Source organism: Protomyctophum parallelum, assembly GCF_964188405.1.
Source record: "Protomyctophum parallelum genome assembly, chromosome: 16".
Classification (NCBI taxonomy): Eukaryota; Metazoa; Chordata; class Actinopteri; order Myctophiformes; family Myctophidae; genus Protomyctophum; species Protomyctophum parallelum.
Genome location: NC_139711.1, coordinates 39,850,004 through 39,868,480, shown reverse-complemented (window position 1 = coordinate 39,868,480; position 18,477 = coordinate 39,850,004). Strand labels below are relative to the sequence as shown.

General features: G+C 40.7%; 2 protein-coding genes across 2 annotated transcripts; both read left to right on the top strand.

The window, feature by feature from the left end:
• Positions 1-191: 191 nt before the first annotated feature.
• On the top strand, positions 192-14,916 carry LOC310873590 (dolichyl-diphosphooligosaccharide--protein glycosyltransferase subunit MAGT1-like). The gene is made up of 10 exons (XM_083786094.1): positions 192-321; positions 4,982-5,151; positions 6,603-6,720; positions 7,213-7,353; positions 8,000-8,140; positions 9,358-9,447; positions 9,992-10,055; positions 10,922-10,996; positions 11,230-11,320; positions 11,707-14,916. Exons 1-10 carry the CDS (start codon positions 232-234, stop codon positions 11,720-11,722), a joined length of 996 nt encoding a protein of 331 aa, XP_083642220.1. The 5' UTR covers positions 192-231; the 3' UTR covers positions 11,723-14,916.
• Positions 14,917-17,481: 2,565 nt separating this feature from the next.
• On the top strand, positions 17,482-18,477 carry LOC310873788 (chemerin-like receptor 1; the record flags this gene model as incomplete). The annotated part of the gene is made up of 1 exon (XM_083786340.1): positions 17,482-18,477. One exon carries the CDS (start codon positions 17,482-17,484, stop codon positions 18,475-18,477), a length of 996 nt encoding a protein of 331 aa, XP_083642466.1.

Genomic DNA, 18,477 nt, shown 5'->3' with positions numbered 1-18,477 from the left:
CACCAATAGGAAAGTGACAGGAGTCTCGTTGCGGCAGTAGCGTAAAGCAAAGCCTGATCGTACGACGGTCGCTCGCGCGGAAAAAAAATAGCAGATCTACAAGCTCACAACGCGTGGCGTTCGCCACGCGTTGTGAGCTTGTAGATCGGCTATTTTAAGGCACTCGCGACCGCCGTACGACGGAGCATAAATCATCTAGGCTTGTGTGTGTGACGGCGGTGGTTGGAAAAGATGTTCCACAAACTTTTATTTGCTTTATTTCTGCTGTTTGTTATCAATGGCGCCCCTCCTTCTGACGCACAGAAGAAGGTGCATAAAGAGGTAGATATTAAAATAACGATTTATTTATTTGTGTTGTTATTATTGTTATTCATAGCAATTCAAGTGCAGTTTACGTTGTGGCTTGTGTGGTCATTGATGCTAAGCTAAACTAAACATTAACCGACATAGGATGTTGGCTAACGTTACGTGATTATGATAATAATAAAGTCTTCATTCTCGACAACGTTCACTTTGCAATGATGCATTGGGTAGCATTTAATAATGAATATAAGGGTGAATGTTATGTGGGCAAAGGATAAGTTAATCTAACTTCCTATCCATTTCTGTTTTTTTTAAGTCATCAGATCAAGGAAGTAACGTTTAGTGAGAATTATCTGGGCTTTGCAGCCTTTGCTCATTTGGAATAGTTGATGGTGATAGATATTAAAAAATGGGATCCATCTTTTATAATGAAAGCAAGGACTGTATAATTTGTAAAGACATACTGTAAATCTATAACTTCAAATAACCCAGCTGGGAGACCAATTAAATACCGTGCTGTACCTTAAAAATGAGTGATTAGCCCTTTAAATGACAATCACTGTACCAAAAATAGAAACATACCTTAAAAAATGATTTGGAGGCAGGATGAAATAAGTTTCAAAGAGAGCTTAAGGTTTAACAATTATTTTAGTCGGTATAAAGTAAATTTACATAGAGAATGTGCTACATGGTTCAGAATATATTTACATCAATATAATTTAGAATAATCAATTGTTGATTCCAAAAAGAACCCGAAGCTGAACTCAACTGAAAACTTCACAGCATTTGTTCCAGGCTAAATACTGCAGATCCCGTCAGATTTGTTGATATAATGTTCATTGGCTGGAGATGTTTTATGTCCGCAATGTCAGATGACAAAACCAGTGTTGGCTGTCCCTCATTAGTCCAACGCCTAGATGATGAGGATGGCGTCATCTTCCTTGGTTCAGTCATTGATGCCCATTGAGGCCTGGAGAGCGGCAGCGCCTAGGCAGGCGTTGCGAGGCAACCTGTAGATAACTTCTTTCCCTGTACCAAGTTACTAGGCCAACTGGCCAAGGTCAAACTAGACTGATAACACAGCAGCTGCATGTTGAGTTAAAAACAGCGCCTACAGTATTGAAAGTTTGTATAGCTGGAGGCAGACCCCATGGAGACTGAATAAGGAACATGGTGACTGAATAAGGAGTCAACAAGATATTAAATGGGACCGATGAAAACATATTTTGACCATAAACATGGATGACATGACATGACATTATGATGATAAGGAGAACAACAGGCAGTAGGTTAAGAGTAAAATGATGAATAAGGTGACAATATCAATGACCCGGCCTGGCTCATAGTTCAGGAGAAGGAGAATATGACCACTGGACATTAGTTTGTATACAAATAAGACCCTTTTTATCTATCAGATGGCCATGCACTCACTGTAATATACATACATGTACAATATAATACACACAATGACAAGTATATTGGGATCAAGGGGTCATTTTTGGAGATTGATTGACATTTTCATTTCACAGTATGTAGAATGGGTAGGAAGAAAGCACACGTTTTGATTCATTGAAGTATTTATTAACAGATTGGAGAATTACAGACGGTACATTTCAAGCACAACAAAACTGTTAACTGTGGACGACATAACACCATAAAGCATTGTTTACAATAGGGTCCACCATGTTCAATTCATAACATTTAGAGACATACAAATATACACTTCTATATAGTCAAAAACAGGAAATCATCAGGAGGTAAAAAGGGGAAAAACATACAGTGAGGGGAAAAGGGGTGGGTGGGGGATTAAGATTTTACTGGGGCCAGTTTCGAATTGCAGCTGTCAGTAGGTGCCCTTTGAGAGCGGTTTTGAAGGAGTCAAGGGATTTGCATGTCTTAATGACTGTTGGTAGGGCGTTCCACATTTTGGTGTCATAGGAGCGAAAATAATAGTCCCGGCTTGTTTGTGCCGAATCTGGGTTGCACATGGTTTGTTGAACTCCCTCTGGTGTTATGGGTGTGGACTTCGTTGACATTAGTATTTAGACAGGTACATGGGTATCTTGGTGGTGTAATATTATATATCTTCGTGTGATAATATCTTTGTGTGATAATATTGTCACCCACTTTAACTGAGAAGCCGTCTGCCTTGCTGAGATTACTATTTGATCCAAAGAAAATGGATTCATGTGCCAGAGGTGCAGATTCTACCGAGCGTTATTGGAGAGTTGCATCCTATTCATTTAGTTTTCAATACTTGTTTACAACAGGGTCCTCCATTTTCAATTCATCTGATTTGATCAGTATTCAGCTCGCATTTGCACAGATGTGTTTAAGTACACGGTCAGAATAGATCCGTCATCAAGGGATTATACAGATTTCATGATAGTATTATAGTGCAAGGTTTGGTAGTACTATGAGCCTAATCCTACATCAGGGGTGTCCATACTTTCGCACCATATTATTAAAGTCACATACAAATGCATTGCATTTCAACAAGCCGTGAACAAAACACAAATAACTTATTTAACATTACCAAATGTAATCGGATGTACTGTACAAGCCTACAAGGTGGTTTCTGTTTAGCAATAGCTACCAACCAACACACAGGAGTAAAAGGTGTTCAATAGCATTGATCTATATTAAAATCATCGTACATCATCATGACGTAAAATAGACACTATGCCTATTTGCTCAGACACTATGACGTAAAACTCTCCATTCATTGTCGATGGGAATTTAATGTTTGTTTAAAACCCATTCTGGGCGGAAACCCCTTTTGGTGTTTTAACTTAGCATTATGTTATACTTTAGCTATTGAAAAATAGCAGATCTACAAGCTCATAGCACACCACCGAGTGGCGCGCTACGAGCTTGTAGGCAGGGCTCGACGCTTAGCATTTTTCCAAGTAGCTCGTGTGCTCCTAAGTTGAAATATCTAGTAGCACACAAATTATTTTAGGAGCACGATGAAAAATTATGTGTTTTTGATATATACAGCTTTTATCCCCACACATCTCAAAATGAGCCATTGACAATCAACAGAGAAATTACGTCAAAATTCTGCTAAATATGACATAAATTAAACATTAAACGCCATTGAAGGAAAAATGTATGTCATATGTAAACGAGCAAATCAGCTAACCAATCACAGGCAACAGGCATTCTGATTGGCCAGTATGAGATGATTTCTGATGATATATGATGACAAGAGCGCCCCTCACTTCACATGGGTGTGATTTTTCTTTAATGAAGTGATATGAGGTAGGGGCGGGAAATAATGTCAAAATATATAACTATCTTTTCAGCAATTATCACAAAATAGTGATATTCATCATGATATCATTGTGTTTGTTTTCATATAATCTATACAATCAATTTGTTTTATGCTAATACTTTGTAGATAGATAGATAGTAGCTGTTGCTCATGGATGGATAGACAGGCTATCCGTTTTTATCCTGCTGTTCTATCATGTTAGTGTGACATTCAGTGCAGAGGCTGCTCGATGGTGAATTAGTATTGTAACATTCTCCTTGGCTTTGACTGCTTCAGTTCAGACAGTAAATCAGTAGTCTACTGTAGCTGATATGTCCGATGTTCTAAACTATAGTCTGCTATGCAGAAGGAGGTCGGACAAACTAAACCTCGGTGAGTCGGCGTGGTGGAAGGAGGTGGTGGGGAGACAGATCTTTGCCTTTTTTTTGTTGCTCATTATGCAGGTCACACAATGACCACTGACTGACTGATATGAATACCGGTAATCCAGCCAGTTCGGTCATTCGTATTATCATTTACGCTGCGCACACGCTTTTGTAAGCAAACGCTAAGCAAGGGTTGTTTTTGATGAACATCAATCCGTCCTCTCCATGTGTGTGTGCGCACGGCTGCACACTGTTTCACCTGTGTTAACCAAACACAGGTGAAACAGTGTGCAGCCGTCAAGTTAAGCACAATTAAGTTACGTTTGAACTTCGAACATTACAAACAAACTTTGCAAATAACGTGTCGGGGTCCAAGCAATTCCTTCTGAATCTGTGCTATCGTGCTAATGCTATCCCGCTGCGTTTGTCTTCTTTTCTGTCTACCGCTGCTGACAGCAAGCAGTGACAGGGGAAAGAGCAGCGACACAGGGAGGGGCGGGGCGGTGGGAGCAAAGGGGACAGATCTTTAAATGAACGCCGCATTGAGCTCGACACGTTGTTAGCTTGAAGATCTGCTCTTTTTGGCGAACGACACCGCCGTACTACAGAATATAAATTTAGGTATAGAACTGCGACTATAGAAAGTGCACTTGCTGTATCAGAGCCTTGTCTTGATCACGATTGAACGGTCAAATTCTGTAGTCGCACCGGTGCTACAAATTGAAATTTACAACTCGCACAGTGCTATTTTTTGTAGCATATGCGAGTACCTAGTCGCACTGTCGAGTCCTGCTTGTAGGTCTGCTATTTTTGAAAAATCGTGAAAATGCGGCACACATCTTTGAATATATATTCTTTCAGAGCGAACGTGCTTTTTTATTTCAATTTTAAGACAAACTGTGGCCGGTAACTAAAAGCTGGATGTAGGAGGGGCTAGCGCCCCTCAAAAATGGAGTTAGGTGGTTTCTTCCGGACAGCAATGAATATATAGCTCGACCTTTTCTAATGTTTGTCTCTTGTTTGTTGTCACCCTCAGTCTTTGCTGTCGGAGAAGGTGGGTCAGATGATGGAGTGGGCGTCCAAACGTTCCGTCATCAGGATGAACGGAGAGAAGTTCCGTCGCTTCGTTAAGGCGCCGCCCAGAAACTACTCGATGGTCATCATGTTCACGGCACTGCAGCCACAGAGGCAGTGTGGCGTCTGCAAGTACGTAATACCACCGAAGTTTGGCCTGAAAGTAATTTGACAGTATAACTGTTGGGGCTGCTCGATTATGGCAGAAAACATAGTCCTGATTATCTTTGGTCAATTTCTAATTTACTCATTCTCTTTGGAGCCAAAAAAAAGTGGGTTTTCCTTTTTTAATTGTGTAAATAACTAAATAAATTGGTTATATATATATATATTTGCCTTGTGGCAACAAACAAAATGGAAGAAATACAGTAGGGCTATTATAATTTAGTCATTTAGCAGACGCTCTTAATCCAGAGCGATTTACAGTAAAGCAAGAACAACACATGGTAATTCATCAATCAAATACATAGAAATAAATAGTTATCAATGTTCATAACATAAGCAAGCTATCCAATCCAATCCACTTTATTTATATAGCAATAAGATATACTGCGGTGCAAGATCGTTCAGTGATTTAAAGACAAACAATAAAATCTGGAAATCAACTCTAAAACGGACGGGGAGCCAGTGAAGGGAGGCCAGAACAGGTGTAATATGGTCACGCCTCCGGGTTCCAGTTAGGAGAATTTTGGACCAGTTGTAGACGTGCCATGGAAGACTGGTTTAAACCAACATACAGTGCATTGCAGTAGTCTAAACGAGTGGAGATAAAAGCGTGAATGACACGTTCAAAATCGTTAAAAGAAAGCACAGACTTTGGCAAGCAGCCTCAGGTGATCAAAGCTGGAACTAACCACAGCGTTTACCTGTTTGTCCAGTTTTAGTGCATTATCCAATTTGACCCCAAGGTTAGAGACAACAGGTTTGGCATAAGGCTGCAGGGGACCAAGGTCGGTGGGTTACAACACCGGGGCCACTAGGCCCCAACGACTTTCATTTACACTGAGGAAGTTGAGAGCCATCCAGTCCTTAATGTCATTGAGACAGTTAAGAAGGGGTGTCAGGGAGTCGTTGCTTCCTTTTTTTTAGTGGCTAGCACCCTAACATCCTTCTAACAGTAGAATATCTGTACCATTTAATGGGATTTCTATCTCTGAGACCCCAATTTACATTGTAAAATCAATGTTAATTTAACTCTTGGAGTGTACAAATGGAACCAAATGGACCCGTTAGTGTCCATTTGGTTCCATTTGTACACTCAGAGTTACAGACCCATAAGGGTCCATTTGATTCCAAATGATGATTTAGCTGGGTCCCCCCTGGAACTCCCTCATGTACCCCTGGGGGTCCCCGGACCCCACTTTGGGAACGACTGGTCTACATAATATGCTATCTAAATTACATAAGTTTAGCCTTTGCATACGCCTGTAAGGTTGCCGGGGCTAGTGCAAGTGCTACGGGCTAAGATGATATTCAATGAATGTTCAAGTCATCTGACTATAATGCCAGAGACCACATCACAAACACGATGAGTACTAAGGTTTGGTATTGTAGTACCATTAAGTCTATTCTTTATATTTCAGACAAGCTGATGAAGAGTTTCAGGTGCTGGCGAATTCCTGGCGTTACTCCTCTGCCTTCACCAACAAAGTCTTCTTTGCGACGGTGGACTTTGACGAGGGCTCTGACGTCTTTCAGATGGTGAGCTTCTGATTTTATTGTTCCATCAGTTTCCGATGCCTTGGAAATATTTTTGATGATGAAGATAATTGGCTAATCACAATTATTTGAGATAATCGCAATTATTTTTGGCGTAATCATCATAACCGTCGAAATAAAACATTTAAAAGCCGAAATAGCAGTTCTACAAGCTTACAATGCGTCACGTTTATTTTGTGTAACATTATTAAATATGTCAGACTTGTCAGTAATTTCTTAGTATATTTAATCCATTTTGGGCGGGAACCCTTTTTGGTGTTTTAAGCATTATGTTATAATTTAGCTATTGAAAAATAGCAGAAGTAGGTCTGCTATTTTTGAAAAATCGTGAAAATGTGGCGCAAATCCTGACAGAAAACTGTCAGGATTTAGACTTCAGATTTCTGATTACGAGGCCTTATATAGGCAATCTGAAAATTAAAAAATATTCATTATGTTACATGTAATGTAATGCAATCAATCTTTCTCTTCCAGCTGAACATGAACTCTGCCCCAACATTCCTGCATTTCCCAGCCAAGGGGAAACCTCGCAGAGCGGATACCTTTGAGCTGCAGCTCAGGGGCTTTGCAGCTGAGCAGCTGGCCAGATGGGTGGCAGACAGGATGGACATACACGTAAGTACGAAGCAGGGGGGCAGTGAAGCCAATAGTGTCTGAAGCCAGTAGGAAATCCTGACTTCCTGAAAGTTCATATAATGGCCTGTTGTGGCGCTGTCATTGGGCCCAAAAAAACCCATAGCTCCATAGAGGTCCATGTATTTGGGCCCCACTTGAGTCCTAGACTGTATTACCTTAATAAACATGGTCATGAATACTTTCTGCTTCCAGTCACTAGTTTAAAGTCTCATTTCTCATGTCATAATATTCTTTTTGGAAAATTATGGTCCCATTTATTAAAATAATTACCATAAAGTCGAGTATGTTCTGAGGGGCGTGGCTACTGTTGCAGTCTATGAACGGGACCACCCCCCGCTCAAGTCAAAATAAAAACCAACGAAGAAGAAGGGGGGGGAAGTCCCGCCTCGTTGTCTGGGCCAGCCAATGGCTGGGCTCAAACTGATCTAGAAAGATTTACTGACAGGCTTCATCTTACGTCCATGTCAGACCCGGAGAACGCTTTGTCCATATTTATTTACAGTCTATGGTACAAAGCAAGCGTAATCGATCCTCATTTTGTCCATGTCATAGACAAAAAGTTTCAAGAAATGTCAACATTTTACAACTAGTGAAAATAACTGTGTGTGTGTGTGTGTGTGTGTAGATCCGTGTGATTCGTCCTCCCAACTACGCGGGACCCCTTCTCTTGGGCTTCCTCTTGGCTGTGATTGGTGGACTGGCCTATCTTCGACGTCACAACCTAGAGTTCCTTTTCAACAAGAATGTCTGGGCCTTCGCTGCACTGGTAATACACACACACACACACTCACTCACACAACACACTTTTTTAGTATTCAAATAATCGAGAAGCACAAATGTAAGCGTTAATTTGGCGCACAGCAGTGTCTTTCAAAAACAGCGAAAAGACCCGTGACATGCCTAAGCACATTTTGAAAAGAGGGAAGCACGCACAACTCCACTGTCTCTTGGAACATTTTACAGGGTGCACGGTCAGGAAACACTTTAGAAGAAGGAGAATACCAGCACTCACGGAGTCCTTTAAGGCACTTTATTGTTTCATCTTTACAAGGGAAAGGCAAGCTGCAAGCAGCACCACAACGAACGCGTTTCGGCCAAGGGCCTTCGTCAGCGTTGAAAATGTTGTAAACAAGGCAAAGTGTCACATTTATACTGTCCGACAGTGCGACATCCTCCCCTGTCGATGCAAACAACAACCAGGTAACCCATTAAATGCCTAAGCACACCCTCTGAGACCTGTATATAATCTCAATTTGTAACAGAACCATGTCAACCTAAATCTAAATACTACTTCTGTGCTGTCCAAGTGAACGCATTGTTTGTGCCTACATGTGTGCCTTCGTTCCGTGTCAGCTGCCTTGACAGAAAGAATGCTTCTCTTTTTTGCCTCCGTTAAAGATGTGAATCGTTGGACAGCACGACTAAATAAATCTGCCAGGCAACTTTTATAGAGCACATTTTATTGAAAATAAAGTCAAACTCAAATGTGCATCACAGATGACAGATCACACCCATAAATATCCAGTAATGAGTCTGACGTTTGCCTTATTTGACTGCACTGGACCCATTTCACCAGTAGATGGCAGTCACATGCACTGTGTTAAATTAAATAAATTTCACACAATTTTATAGGTTTCAGTGGTTATGCCCATCAGCATAGGTATATAAACCCTATTGCGTTCCGTTACAGTTGTTGCCTCAAAAGTGTCCTTCACTGAATATCCGGTACACACGTTTTTATAGAATGTATTTGATTTTTATTTTATTTATTCATGAAATCCTGAAAAAAATATTGAATTTAGTTTTTAATTCATGACTTTTGCCTTCTTTTTTTTAAAATAATAATTAAAAACCAAATGTAGGAAACAAAAAATAAAGGGACGCATGCAAAAATGTGTCCGCGACCCACAAATGGGTCCAGAGACCCACTGTTTGGAAACCAGTGCCTTATTTGGAAGAGTGTGTGTGTGTGTCACATTGCAGTGCTTCTGCCTAATCATGACCTCGGGGCAGATGTGGAACCACATCAGGGGACCACCCTATGCACACAAGAACCCCAACACTGGACAAGTGGTAAGCTGCTGCTAGGTGGCTGTACAGGCCTACATGATCGTCTAATCGCAATTACTGTAGTTTGTCATCGTTTCCATGTTGAAAAATGTTCATACATTAACCCATTTAGGCCTGACATCGAAATTTAAATATGTATGTCATGTCAAGGACCCCAAATATTATATGTAATATGCCGCCGACCCCCATCTGAAAATATGTTGTTCCAGGGACCCCCCAGAAGCAAAGATTTGAGTTAAATACTGAAACTGTGAAAGAATATATATTCAAAGATTTGAGGCACATTTTCACGATTTTTCAAAAATAGCACGGCACTCGGTGCCTGTAGATCTGCTATTTTTCAATTGCTAAAGTATAACATAATGCTTAAAATACCAAAAGGGGTTCCCACCCAAAATGGGTAATTAAAAAAAAGCTGAAATAGCAGATCTACAAGTTTACAACGTGTCACAAAGTATTGATACTTTGAATGTGAAAGAATGTGAGTATTCTTTTTCCCACCACTGATAGAAAAGAGCGATGTTTATTTGATCCTTTGTGTTTTCAGAGTTACATCCATGGCAGCAGTCAGGCTCAGTTCGTAGCAGAGACACACATCGTTCTGGTCTTCAGTATCCTTCACCACTACCTTAATCTTATTTAAGTCTTTGTTGTCTCCGCCAGGCCGAGGACTCATGTTTTCGCATGTTTTCAAATCGGACACTTGGTGGCGTTATAACAGCCCGAATCACGTTTTGGCTTATATAACTCCTGTAGGTCGTACAATCACAATACCGGTTGTTGCACGTGCCGTAGCACTTGCACTAGCCTCGACGACCGTAGGCATATGCAAAAGTTAATTTATGTAATTTAGTTGTTTATGTAGACATAGCACTCTATAGTCTATACTAGTGTATACTCATAGCTTCAGATATTCTACGGTTAGTCGGATGCTAGGTTCTTAGCTTACTTATGATCCTTGATGACAACTTCTAGGTGTGCTCACGCTTTTCCGACACACCAAAGGTCCGAAGCGCGGGGACATGCGATGGTCCGACATGCGCTGCTCCTGTGCCTGCGGTTATGGTTAGGTTAGGGATTGAGGTTTCGGATCAATAGTTATGTCGGAACTAAAGCCTGTACCCGTATTTGATGTATTACCATGTGTTGTTCTCGCTTACTGTAAATCTCTCTAGATTAAATGCTAAATACCTAAATTGTCAGTAAAGTACGTATGTAATTCACAACCGGCTACAACCAGCTCTTTTTCCGCACCTAAAAGAAGACAATCATTCATTCATCTTGTAGCTATAGTCGATGGTATGTGACTGAGGGGACTGAGGGTCTGCCTCCAGCTGGAGAAAAACAGCATTTATTTTTATTTCATATGACATGAAAAAACTAATTCCAATGACTTAGTGTTTGTCAAGGTGGGTCACAAGTGTTCATGGAAATGACTCTGACTTTATAAGGTTTGACCTTTGACCCTGGGTGTCAGATGCTGCCGTTACCATGGGAATAGTGCTGCTGTGTGAGGCTGCCACCTCCGACCTGGATATCGGGAAGAGGAAGAGTATGTCAACCAACACACACACACACATCTTTTAACAATATAATTAAAATATGTATATATTCTTGTATTAGTTTAAAGTGATTAAATACAGATTCTAGGCAAAACATTGCAACCTAGTTTGTGTTGTAAATGCCATCGCCACATAATATGGCGATGGTGTGATTTGTATCCTGAAACATGTATTGTCGAGTTTCCTAAGTGTGTGTGTGTGTGTGTGTGTGTGTGTGCATCAGTAATGTGTGTTGCAGGTATTGGTCTGGTGATGCTTTTCTTCAGTTGGCTCTTGTCCATTTTCAGAGCAAAGTACCACGGATACCCCTACAGGTATGAGTCTAATGTGGAGTTTGATGCCGAATGGGCTTCTTTTGGATAGAAGGGGCGTTACCTAAAATTAATACTTATAATATTGAATAAAGCAACTTAAAAAGGGTAGCCTAGTTATAGCTTAATAACTAGGCTAAGTTTGAACTTAGTGTCAGGTGGTGCAACTGGAGCCGCCCTGGGTACTGTACAGTAGGTGTAACAATGACCCCGGAAGTGTTATGAATCTTTCGTTGTGCTCGAAGCATAAATTGGTCTTGTATGTATTTGTATGTATGATGAATTATGAGACACAATATCGGACATATCTTATTTAATTGGTTATATCTAGGATTGGATGAAGTCGTGCTGTGGTTTTTCCATTGAGCGTTTTGTTTTGTGTGTCGAAGCTTCCTGATGAGTTAGACTCGTCCAGCAGCCATGCAGCCGTCGTCCCGGTCTGAGGAAAGTGTCGACATCTCTACGGGTGGTTCTCCCCAAGTGCCTTCACGACCTACGATGCTCTCCTCAACGTCTGAACCAACGGTAGCTCGGCGCTCGGCCCATTTCCCCAACAAGCTCCAATGGCCCCTTTTCGACTCCGACGACCAAGTGGGCCGCGTCGTGTCACCACAACGTGTACAACAACAGGTTCTGGGTTCTGTTTCCATGCGGTACGGCTCCGTTTCACTTGAGGTTCTCCTCCCCTAATTTGGGGTCTGCTGCTCAGGAGGTAACCAGGCCAGAACTTAAAATTGTTTCTAAAATTGCAGATCTACAAGCTCGTACCTTTCTGCAATTATTAGTTTCTTTTTTTAATTATTTTTATCCGTTTTCTTTTATAAGAGCCCGCCTTCAAGGGGGGGCTGTGGTTATATTAGAAATGTAAACGTCACAGAACTTCACTGTTTCGTGGTCATGGAAGGTTCTGGGTTATGTTTTGTAGTCAAAAAGAGCCAATGATTGATTGATTGATTGCACCATGAAGCAACAGCAAGAAGCATAACTGCATCTATGCCAGATCACTTTGAATTCAGCAGGTATAGAGAAGTGCCAATTTATTTCCTGTTAGCTTATTAGCAATTATTTATTGCTAATATTGGGGGGGGGGGTTCAATTTCAGTTTTGTCAACATAGGAGATCATTTTGTTTACTTGCGGGTGATTGGTATTTCTGTACACACTGGGGCCCGTCGTTTGACGTTGGTAAATGTGTGCATTATTCAGCTGATAAGTGTCCGCAGGTCCTCAAACCTTCTTAAATTGTCTTAAATTCACATTAATGTATGAATGAATGCTGAGAGTATTGTGAGACGACGGTGTCGCCATGGATTTAAATTTGGCGTAAATGTTCATTAACACAGCATCTGTACATACTGCTGCTGTGTCGAACTTGTTAAACTACATCAACTGCGAATAAATGTTAATGTTATTGCCCTTAAAACTGATTTAGAGTGGTGCGTTAATGCTGATACTGATGCCGTCAATTTAGTTTTAGTCTTTTTCTGAAACGAATAAAAATATATATCCCTCCCCGCTTTTTTTCTTCAAATGAATTCGAATTGATTTAGCACTTTTTGACAGACAAAATATCATGTTTTTAAAACGCAACACCCCTGCTTTCACTCTTTCTCCAGTACTCGCTGAAGTGGCATTTCTTAGAACCTCATTGTTGGCACTTCATAAAACCTTCTCCCTTTCTCCATCAGTAATAATGACTCATGGTTGAAAGGTAATGACTCTGTGCTCTGTATGGCCCACTTTGCACCTGCTATTCCTGTACATTACTGTTTCTCAGCGTCTGGTCCGGGGATCACCAGTGGTCCAAATGTACTCTTTGACGGCTCTGTCACTCTCAGAGATATAGTAAACACTGAGGATTTTACAGTGTAACTAGGGGGCCCCGGGATTTAAAGGTAATCATATCTAACTGGTGGTGCAGCTGTGCCATATTATGGTCTGATCTGGTGTGGACTGCAGAGTGATTTGAATAGTCCAGGGCTAGATGTTCTACCATGCTAGTTTAAGCACGGGTAGAGCCTACCTGTTGTATAATTGTCCATATTGCCCAATCCTGGGCATATATTATTCTCATTTAAGATTTCTATTTCAGTTCTTTTGCCCTATTTGCATCCTTAAAAAGACTGAGTTCAATATGTTTTGACTTAAGTTGCAATCTTGTGTTGATCGTCATACTTTTTCTTTTTGGCTACACTTCCTGGTTATATATCTGTACTTCCTGTTCATATTCAAGGAAGCTCTTAGAAGGAAGTGAAGTGGTCACGTGACTGGGCTGCGCCATGACACTTTCATGGACACTTTCACGGGAGCCAAACTACACCCGGAAGTTCGGCAGAATGCACTGGAGTCGATGAGAGCTCAGTGACCAGCTCATGAACAAACATTATTTATGAATGACTGAGACCTTTTGTAAAGTGATCGCTTCTGGAAAATAAAATAATATATATAACACGTTATTTTAGGCTGTCTTATTTTTTGATGTGCATACTACTTAATGTGATTTATTTTTTCAAAGAGCAGAGAGCAGCCCAGGCAGAAAACTTACTATGTGCTCTTCTATAAATACCTCAATAAAAATAAATAGTTATTAGGTCGAAAAACAACCACTCGGAAAAAACGTGTGATATCACTTATGTCTTCTGTCATATTCCTGAACCAATTATATGACAAAGCTCGCAATTGTTCATGTATAATGTTTGTTATGAGCTGGTCCAGCCGGCTCCATTCACTGTATTCACATGTATTCATTGCACTACTGGTGTGAGTTTGGCTCCCGTGAAAGTGTCCATGAAAGTGTCATGGCGCAGCCCAGTCACGTGACCACTTCACTTCCTTCTAAGAGCTTCCTTGGTTCATATTATGTGAGTTAGACGTTTGAACTCCATGCCACAAACAAAATGCATCTTCGACCAGGTGTAACCTAGAAGTGTGCATACTTGAACGGCTACAGCGCCCTCTGGTGGGGGGGGGGTTATTTCCCTCAAGTCCTGTCTGTCATATTATCATTCTAAACGGGTTTCAAAACCAGCAGGACATAAGCTATAGTAGTTCATCGCCTCTTGTCGGGTGTCCCAAACTGTTGCTTTTCAGGGTTCAAATTTTTAAAATGGCAAAAGTAGCAGATCTACGAGCTTGTATATCGGCTACTTTTTGCGTGACGCTGTAGTGTGATTAAGTAGGACATTCATTTGTATGGAGCCGTTTTTTCTGTATATCGTCGCTGTCGTCTGGAAATTAACCTTGAACGGTATGTCCAAATCCGTTACTTTTCAGGAAATGGAAAAAAGAACCTGGACCTTATTTAGTAACAAGCTCTTAATACTGTTCATTGGTTTCATATTTGCAGCTCAACTAAAACCTATTGAGAGGGGAGGGAGGCATTTTACCGTCTGTGTGTGCAGTTGACCTGTCCTCTAGTGAACGAGGGCAGGTGTTAATACCCAGGTGTAACGAGGGCCACATTCTCATGCTCTGTGTGTATATATGTGAGTTTGTGCACAAAGTGTTGGTATGCATATTATTTTGTATATTCATGTGCAGAGAGAGATGAATATGTGGTCTCAGGTGAATCTTTTCTGACATTAAAGTGCCTTAAACTGCCTGAAGTGTTTTGTGTGGTACTTGTAATTCTCTGACGGGCGGCGATGCCAAACGTGAACATAAATTCAATCTATGTCAAACATTTCAGGCTATTTGCTATTTTTGAATTAGCCCACCAACGAGACAGACAAACATATAAATGGTGCCATTGTCTAAGTAACATGAGCATTTATGAAGATAAGGTTTCCATCTTGCATCTTAAACTAAGCAGTCTTGACTTGTCTAGATAATTAGAAAGCAAAGGTCATGTGGGTTAACTATCACTATGGTGACCTGAGTCACTCAGGCTGAGTAATGTCAGGAATTTGCTGTGTCCAGGTGGTTTCTTTGTTCATGTCTCTGAGGAAGACGACTTTTACTCTTGTTAAAATGCTATGGCCACAGTTTAAATGTATCGGCTCTGATTGCAAGTTAAAATAACTGTTGCTATGATTTTGCCTTCAGGTGAAGGTGACGTGTGTTTGTTTTGTCTTTTATTTTACCACCCTAACATTATGTAAACGTGGCTGCTCTGCCAAGCCTTGGGGGATCTTCTTCAATGTGGCACTGTATTGTGTATGTTAATTTATGCAAGTATGTTAAAGGTAGGGTATGTGATTTTTGGGGTTAAAATAAGTGAAAATATGAATAAATCAAAAATACATTGCATGGACAAATGTCCGGGCCCCTCCTATGTCTCACCAGGTCCACTCCTGCTCTCACTAGGTCCAGCACCTGTGCGTTGCACCATGACTCCCAGCACCATGCACTTCATTCAGGAGTGGTGGATTCTCGAGCCGCAATGGTTCTGCAGGCTCCACCTGGCCCATGGTGGTGCCGCTCTGTGTGTTTTGGGGCTAAGACACCCATGAGGTATAGTAACCAAACAGCAATCTCTCTTCAAACCACTCCTTGTCTTGGACACTTGAAATAACAGTAGAAATATTGTAAACCTGCAGAGTGTGATTTCGATGGCGTTGTGGTGGTGGGATTGGTGAGCATTCTGTGCTAAACCTCACACGGCAACTATTTTTATCTCTCTCGAAGATAAAAAAAAGTGACGATCATCACTAAGAGGTTTTATTTGTCACCAACTTATGGCACAAGCAGTGAAATGTTGTTGCGACGTCCCCCCCCCCCCACCCAAATGGGGGGCAAAGATTTCATCAGAGTATCAACAGCCTAGATACCACAACTTCCTCTTCTAAAAAATGACTTCTTGAATTGGCAATGTATGTTACGATGAGATGACCCATTGCTGTGGTGTCATGCTTTATGGGGTAAAAAGTACTATACCTACACATATTGAGTTTAATTCAGAGTGAAGTGTTTGACGAAACTATTGAATGCAGCAAGAATTAGTGTCTCATTTTCTTCTCGCTCATCAGGCCACAAACATTGACTGTAAAAAAAGATAGTGGACTTTTACTATTGGATATAATACCCAGTAGGTGGACTTGTGTGAGGTGAGTGAACTTACTTGACATTATTTCTCCAACAAATGTTCAAACTAAGTAGTATGAAGTTTTGTTTAGTTTTATGCTCTCAGGCCTTCCCTATGCACTTCTTGATTGCACTCTTTCTTCTTTTCCCCATTATGTCATCTCATTAAGAGCCTCATTAACCTTTTTTTGCTGTGTTCTAAAACAAACGGATAATTATATTTTGAAAATGAGAGAACATTTAAAGTTTGACTCGGATTCTGACCAAAAATTAAGTATCGATTCTTTTTTTTATCATTTTTATTAGATCAATTAATTATTACACCCCTCAATCCACATATAGTATGTGCACCATTTATTTTCAGTACTATACATTCTACAAACAGGACTACACACAACCGGTTAAATTACTGTTTATTGCAAGTTTTGTGATAAAGTTACGGACTGAGTACATCCATCAAGTTATCTTTGTCAAGGTCCAACTTGTTCTATAACAGGTATTTGTATTTAAGTTTATTTTTGTATCAGTTTGGATGAGACTGAGACCTGGAGTTAAGATGGCTGTCCATAGAAAGGAGCAGCTGCTTCAGAGGTGCTTATAAGGAGCTGATGGAGTAGTTTAATCATTCACCGCATTCAAGCATAATCTCTTCCTTAAATTTGACAGATAAATTCAGTTTTACAGTTTACAAAAATCCAAAAAGTACAAAAGATATTAGGTGACTTCAATCCTACTGCATACCATAACAGATCTGTTCTCAGCATGTGGTCTTGTATGAGGTGAGTGTAAACCTAATTGCACATTATTTTTCTTATCTTATCTCAGATACAGCGAGTACAGTATATTGACAGTTTAAAGGAATTTCCTTGTCTTGGTATGCTCTCATGCTTTCTGCTACACGCCTATCTACTCTTGATTGTACTTTCAGACTTTCCATTTTATGTTCTCATTAACTTTTTTTGCTTAATACCCTTGTTTCTGAGTTGTAAAGCAGTATTATATGTGATAAGATCAAGCAAGCAAGTATGAACCTTTAGTACCTTTAGTAGTAAAAACTACCAATGTATTTACACTCCTAAATGCAGCATGGCCAAAATAAACGTAACTTGTATCAATGTATTTCCTTTACTTTAGGAGAGCACCATGACATCCATGCCATCACCGACTCCGTTTCCTACGCTTGATACTACCATTGATTATGATGATTACAAGTCCCTCGAAAATTACTCCACAATCCAAACACCACCATTGTGCAGTGAGCAAGCAGAGTGTGTCATCCTGGTTGTGGTAAATGTGATCATCGTCCTGCTAGGGCTTTTGGGGAATGGCCTGGTCATCTGGGTTATCGGCTTCAGGATGAAGAAGAGGACAGTCCCAGCAACGTGGTACCTCAGCCTGGCCCTCTCCGACTTCATCTTCTGTGCAACGCTGCCTTTCAACATCAATCTACAAGCAACAGGATCTTGGAACTTTGGACTATTCATGTGCAAGTTCACCTCCTTTATTTTGTTTCTCAACATGTTCAGCAGCATCTTCCTGATGCTAATCATCAGTGTTGACCGTTGTGTGTCTGTTGTGCATCCGTTTTGGGCCCGAAACAATCGCACGGTGAAACGGGCAGCAGTCGCCGTTGTGATTGCCTGGCTCTTCTCTATGCTGCTGAGCATTCCCTCGTTAGTGGTTCGTGACACAATAGAAGATGATCAGGTTATTCACTGCTACAACAATTTTGAAATGTCAGTCTTCAGCTCTACAAGTGTCCCTGTCTTTCGCTTTGTTCTAGGCTTTGTGTTTCCTCTGGTGATCATCACTGTGTGTTATTCTATTATCATTGTAAGGATGAAGAACAACAGCATGGCCAGGTCTGCCATGCCCTTCAAAATCATGACTGCCCTGATAGTCACATTTGTCATCTGTTGGTTTCCCTACCACATTTCGGTTTTACTAGAGATTAACCACTTTCACAATGCATTTTTGGCAATGATATCAGTGACTCTTGTACACGCAAACAGTTGCCTGAACCCGTTTCTCTATGCATTCATGGGCAAAGAAATTAAGCGGAACTTGTGGAGTGCTTTTATTTTGAAAATGGAAAATGCTTTCAGTGAAGAGAGACCCTCTGAGTTGTCAAACCTATAA

What these genes read in the sequence shown, in the direction of transcription:
- LOC310873590 (XM_083786094.1), top strand. Translation starts at nt 232, where the DNA reads ATGTTCCACAAACTTTTATTTGCTTTATTTCTGCTGTTTGTTATCAAT. An exon ending in GCTCTGACGTCTTTCAGATG is followed by an intron (nt 6,721 to 7,212) that starts GTGAGCTTCTGA and finishes TTTCTCTTCCAG; the next exon opens with CTGAACATGAACTCTGCCCC. An exon ending in CAGACAGGATGGACATACAC is followed by an intron (nt 7,354 to 7,999) that starts GTAAGTACGAAG and finishes GTGTGTGTGTAG; the next exon opens with ATCCGTGTGATTCGTCCTCC.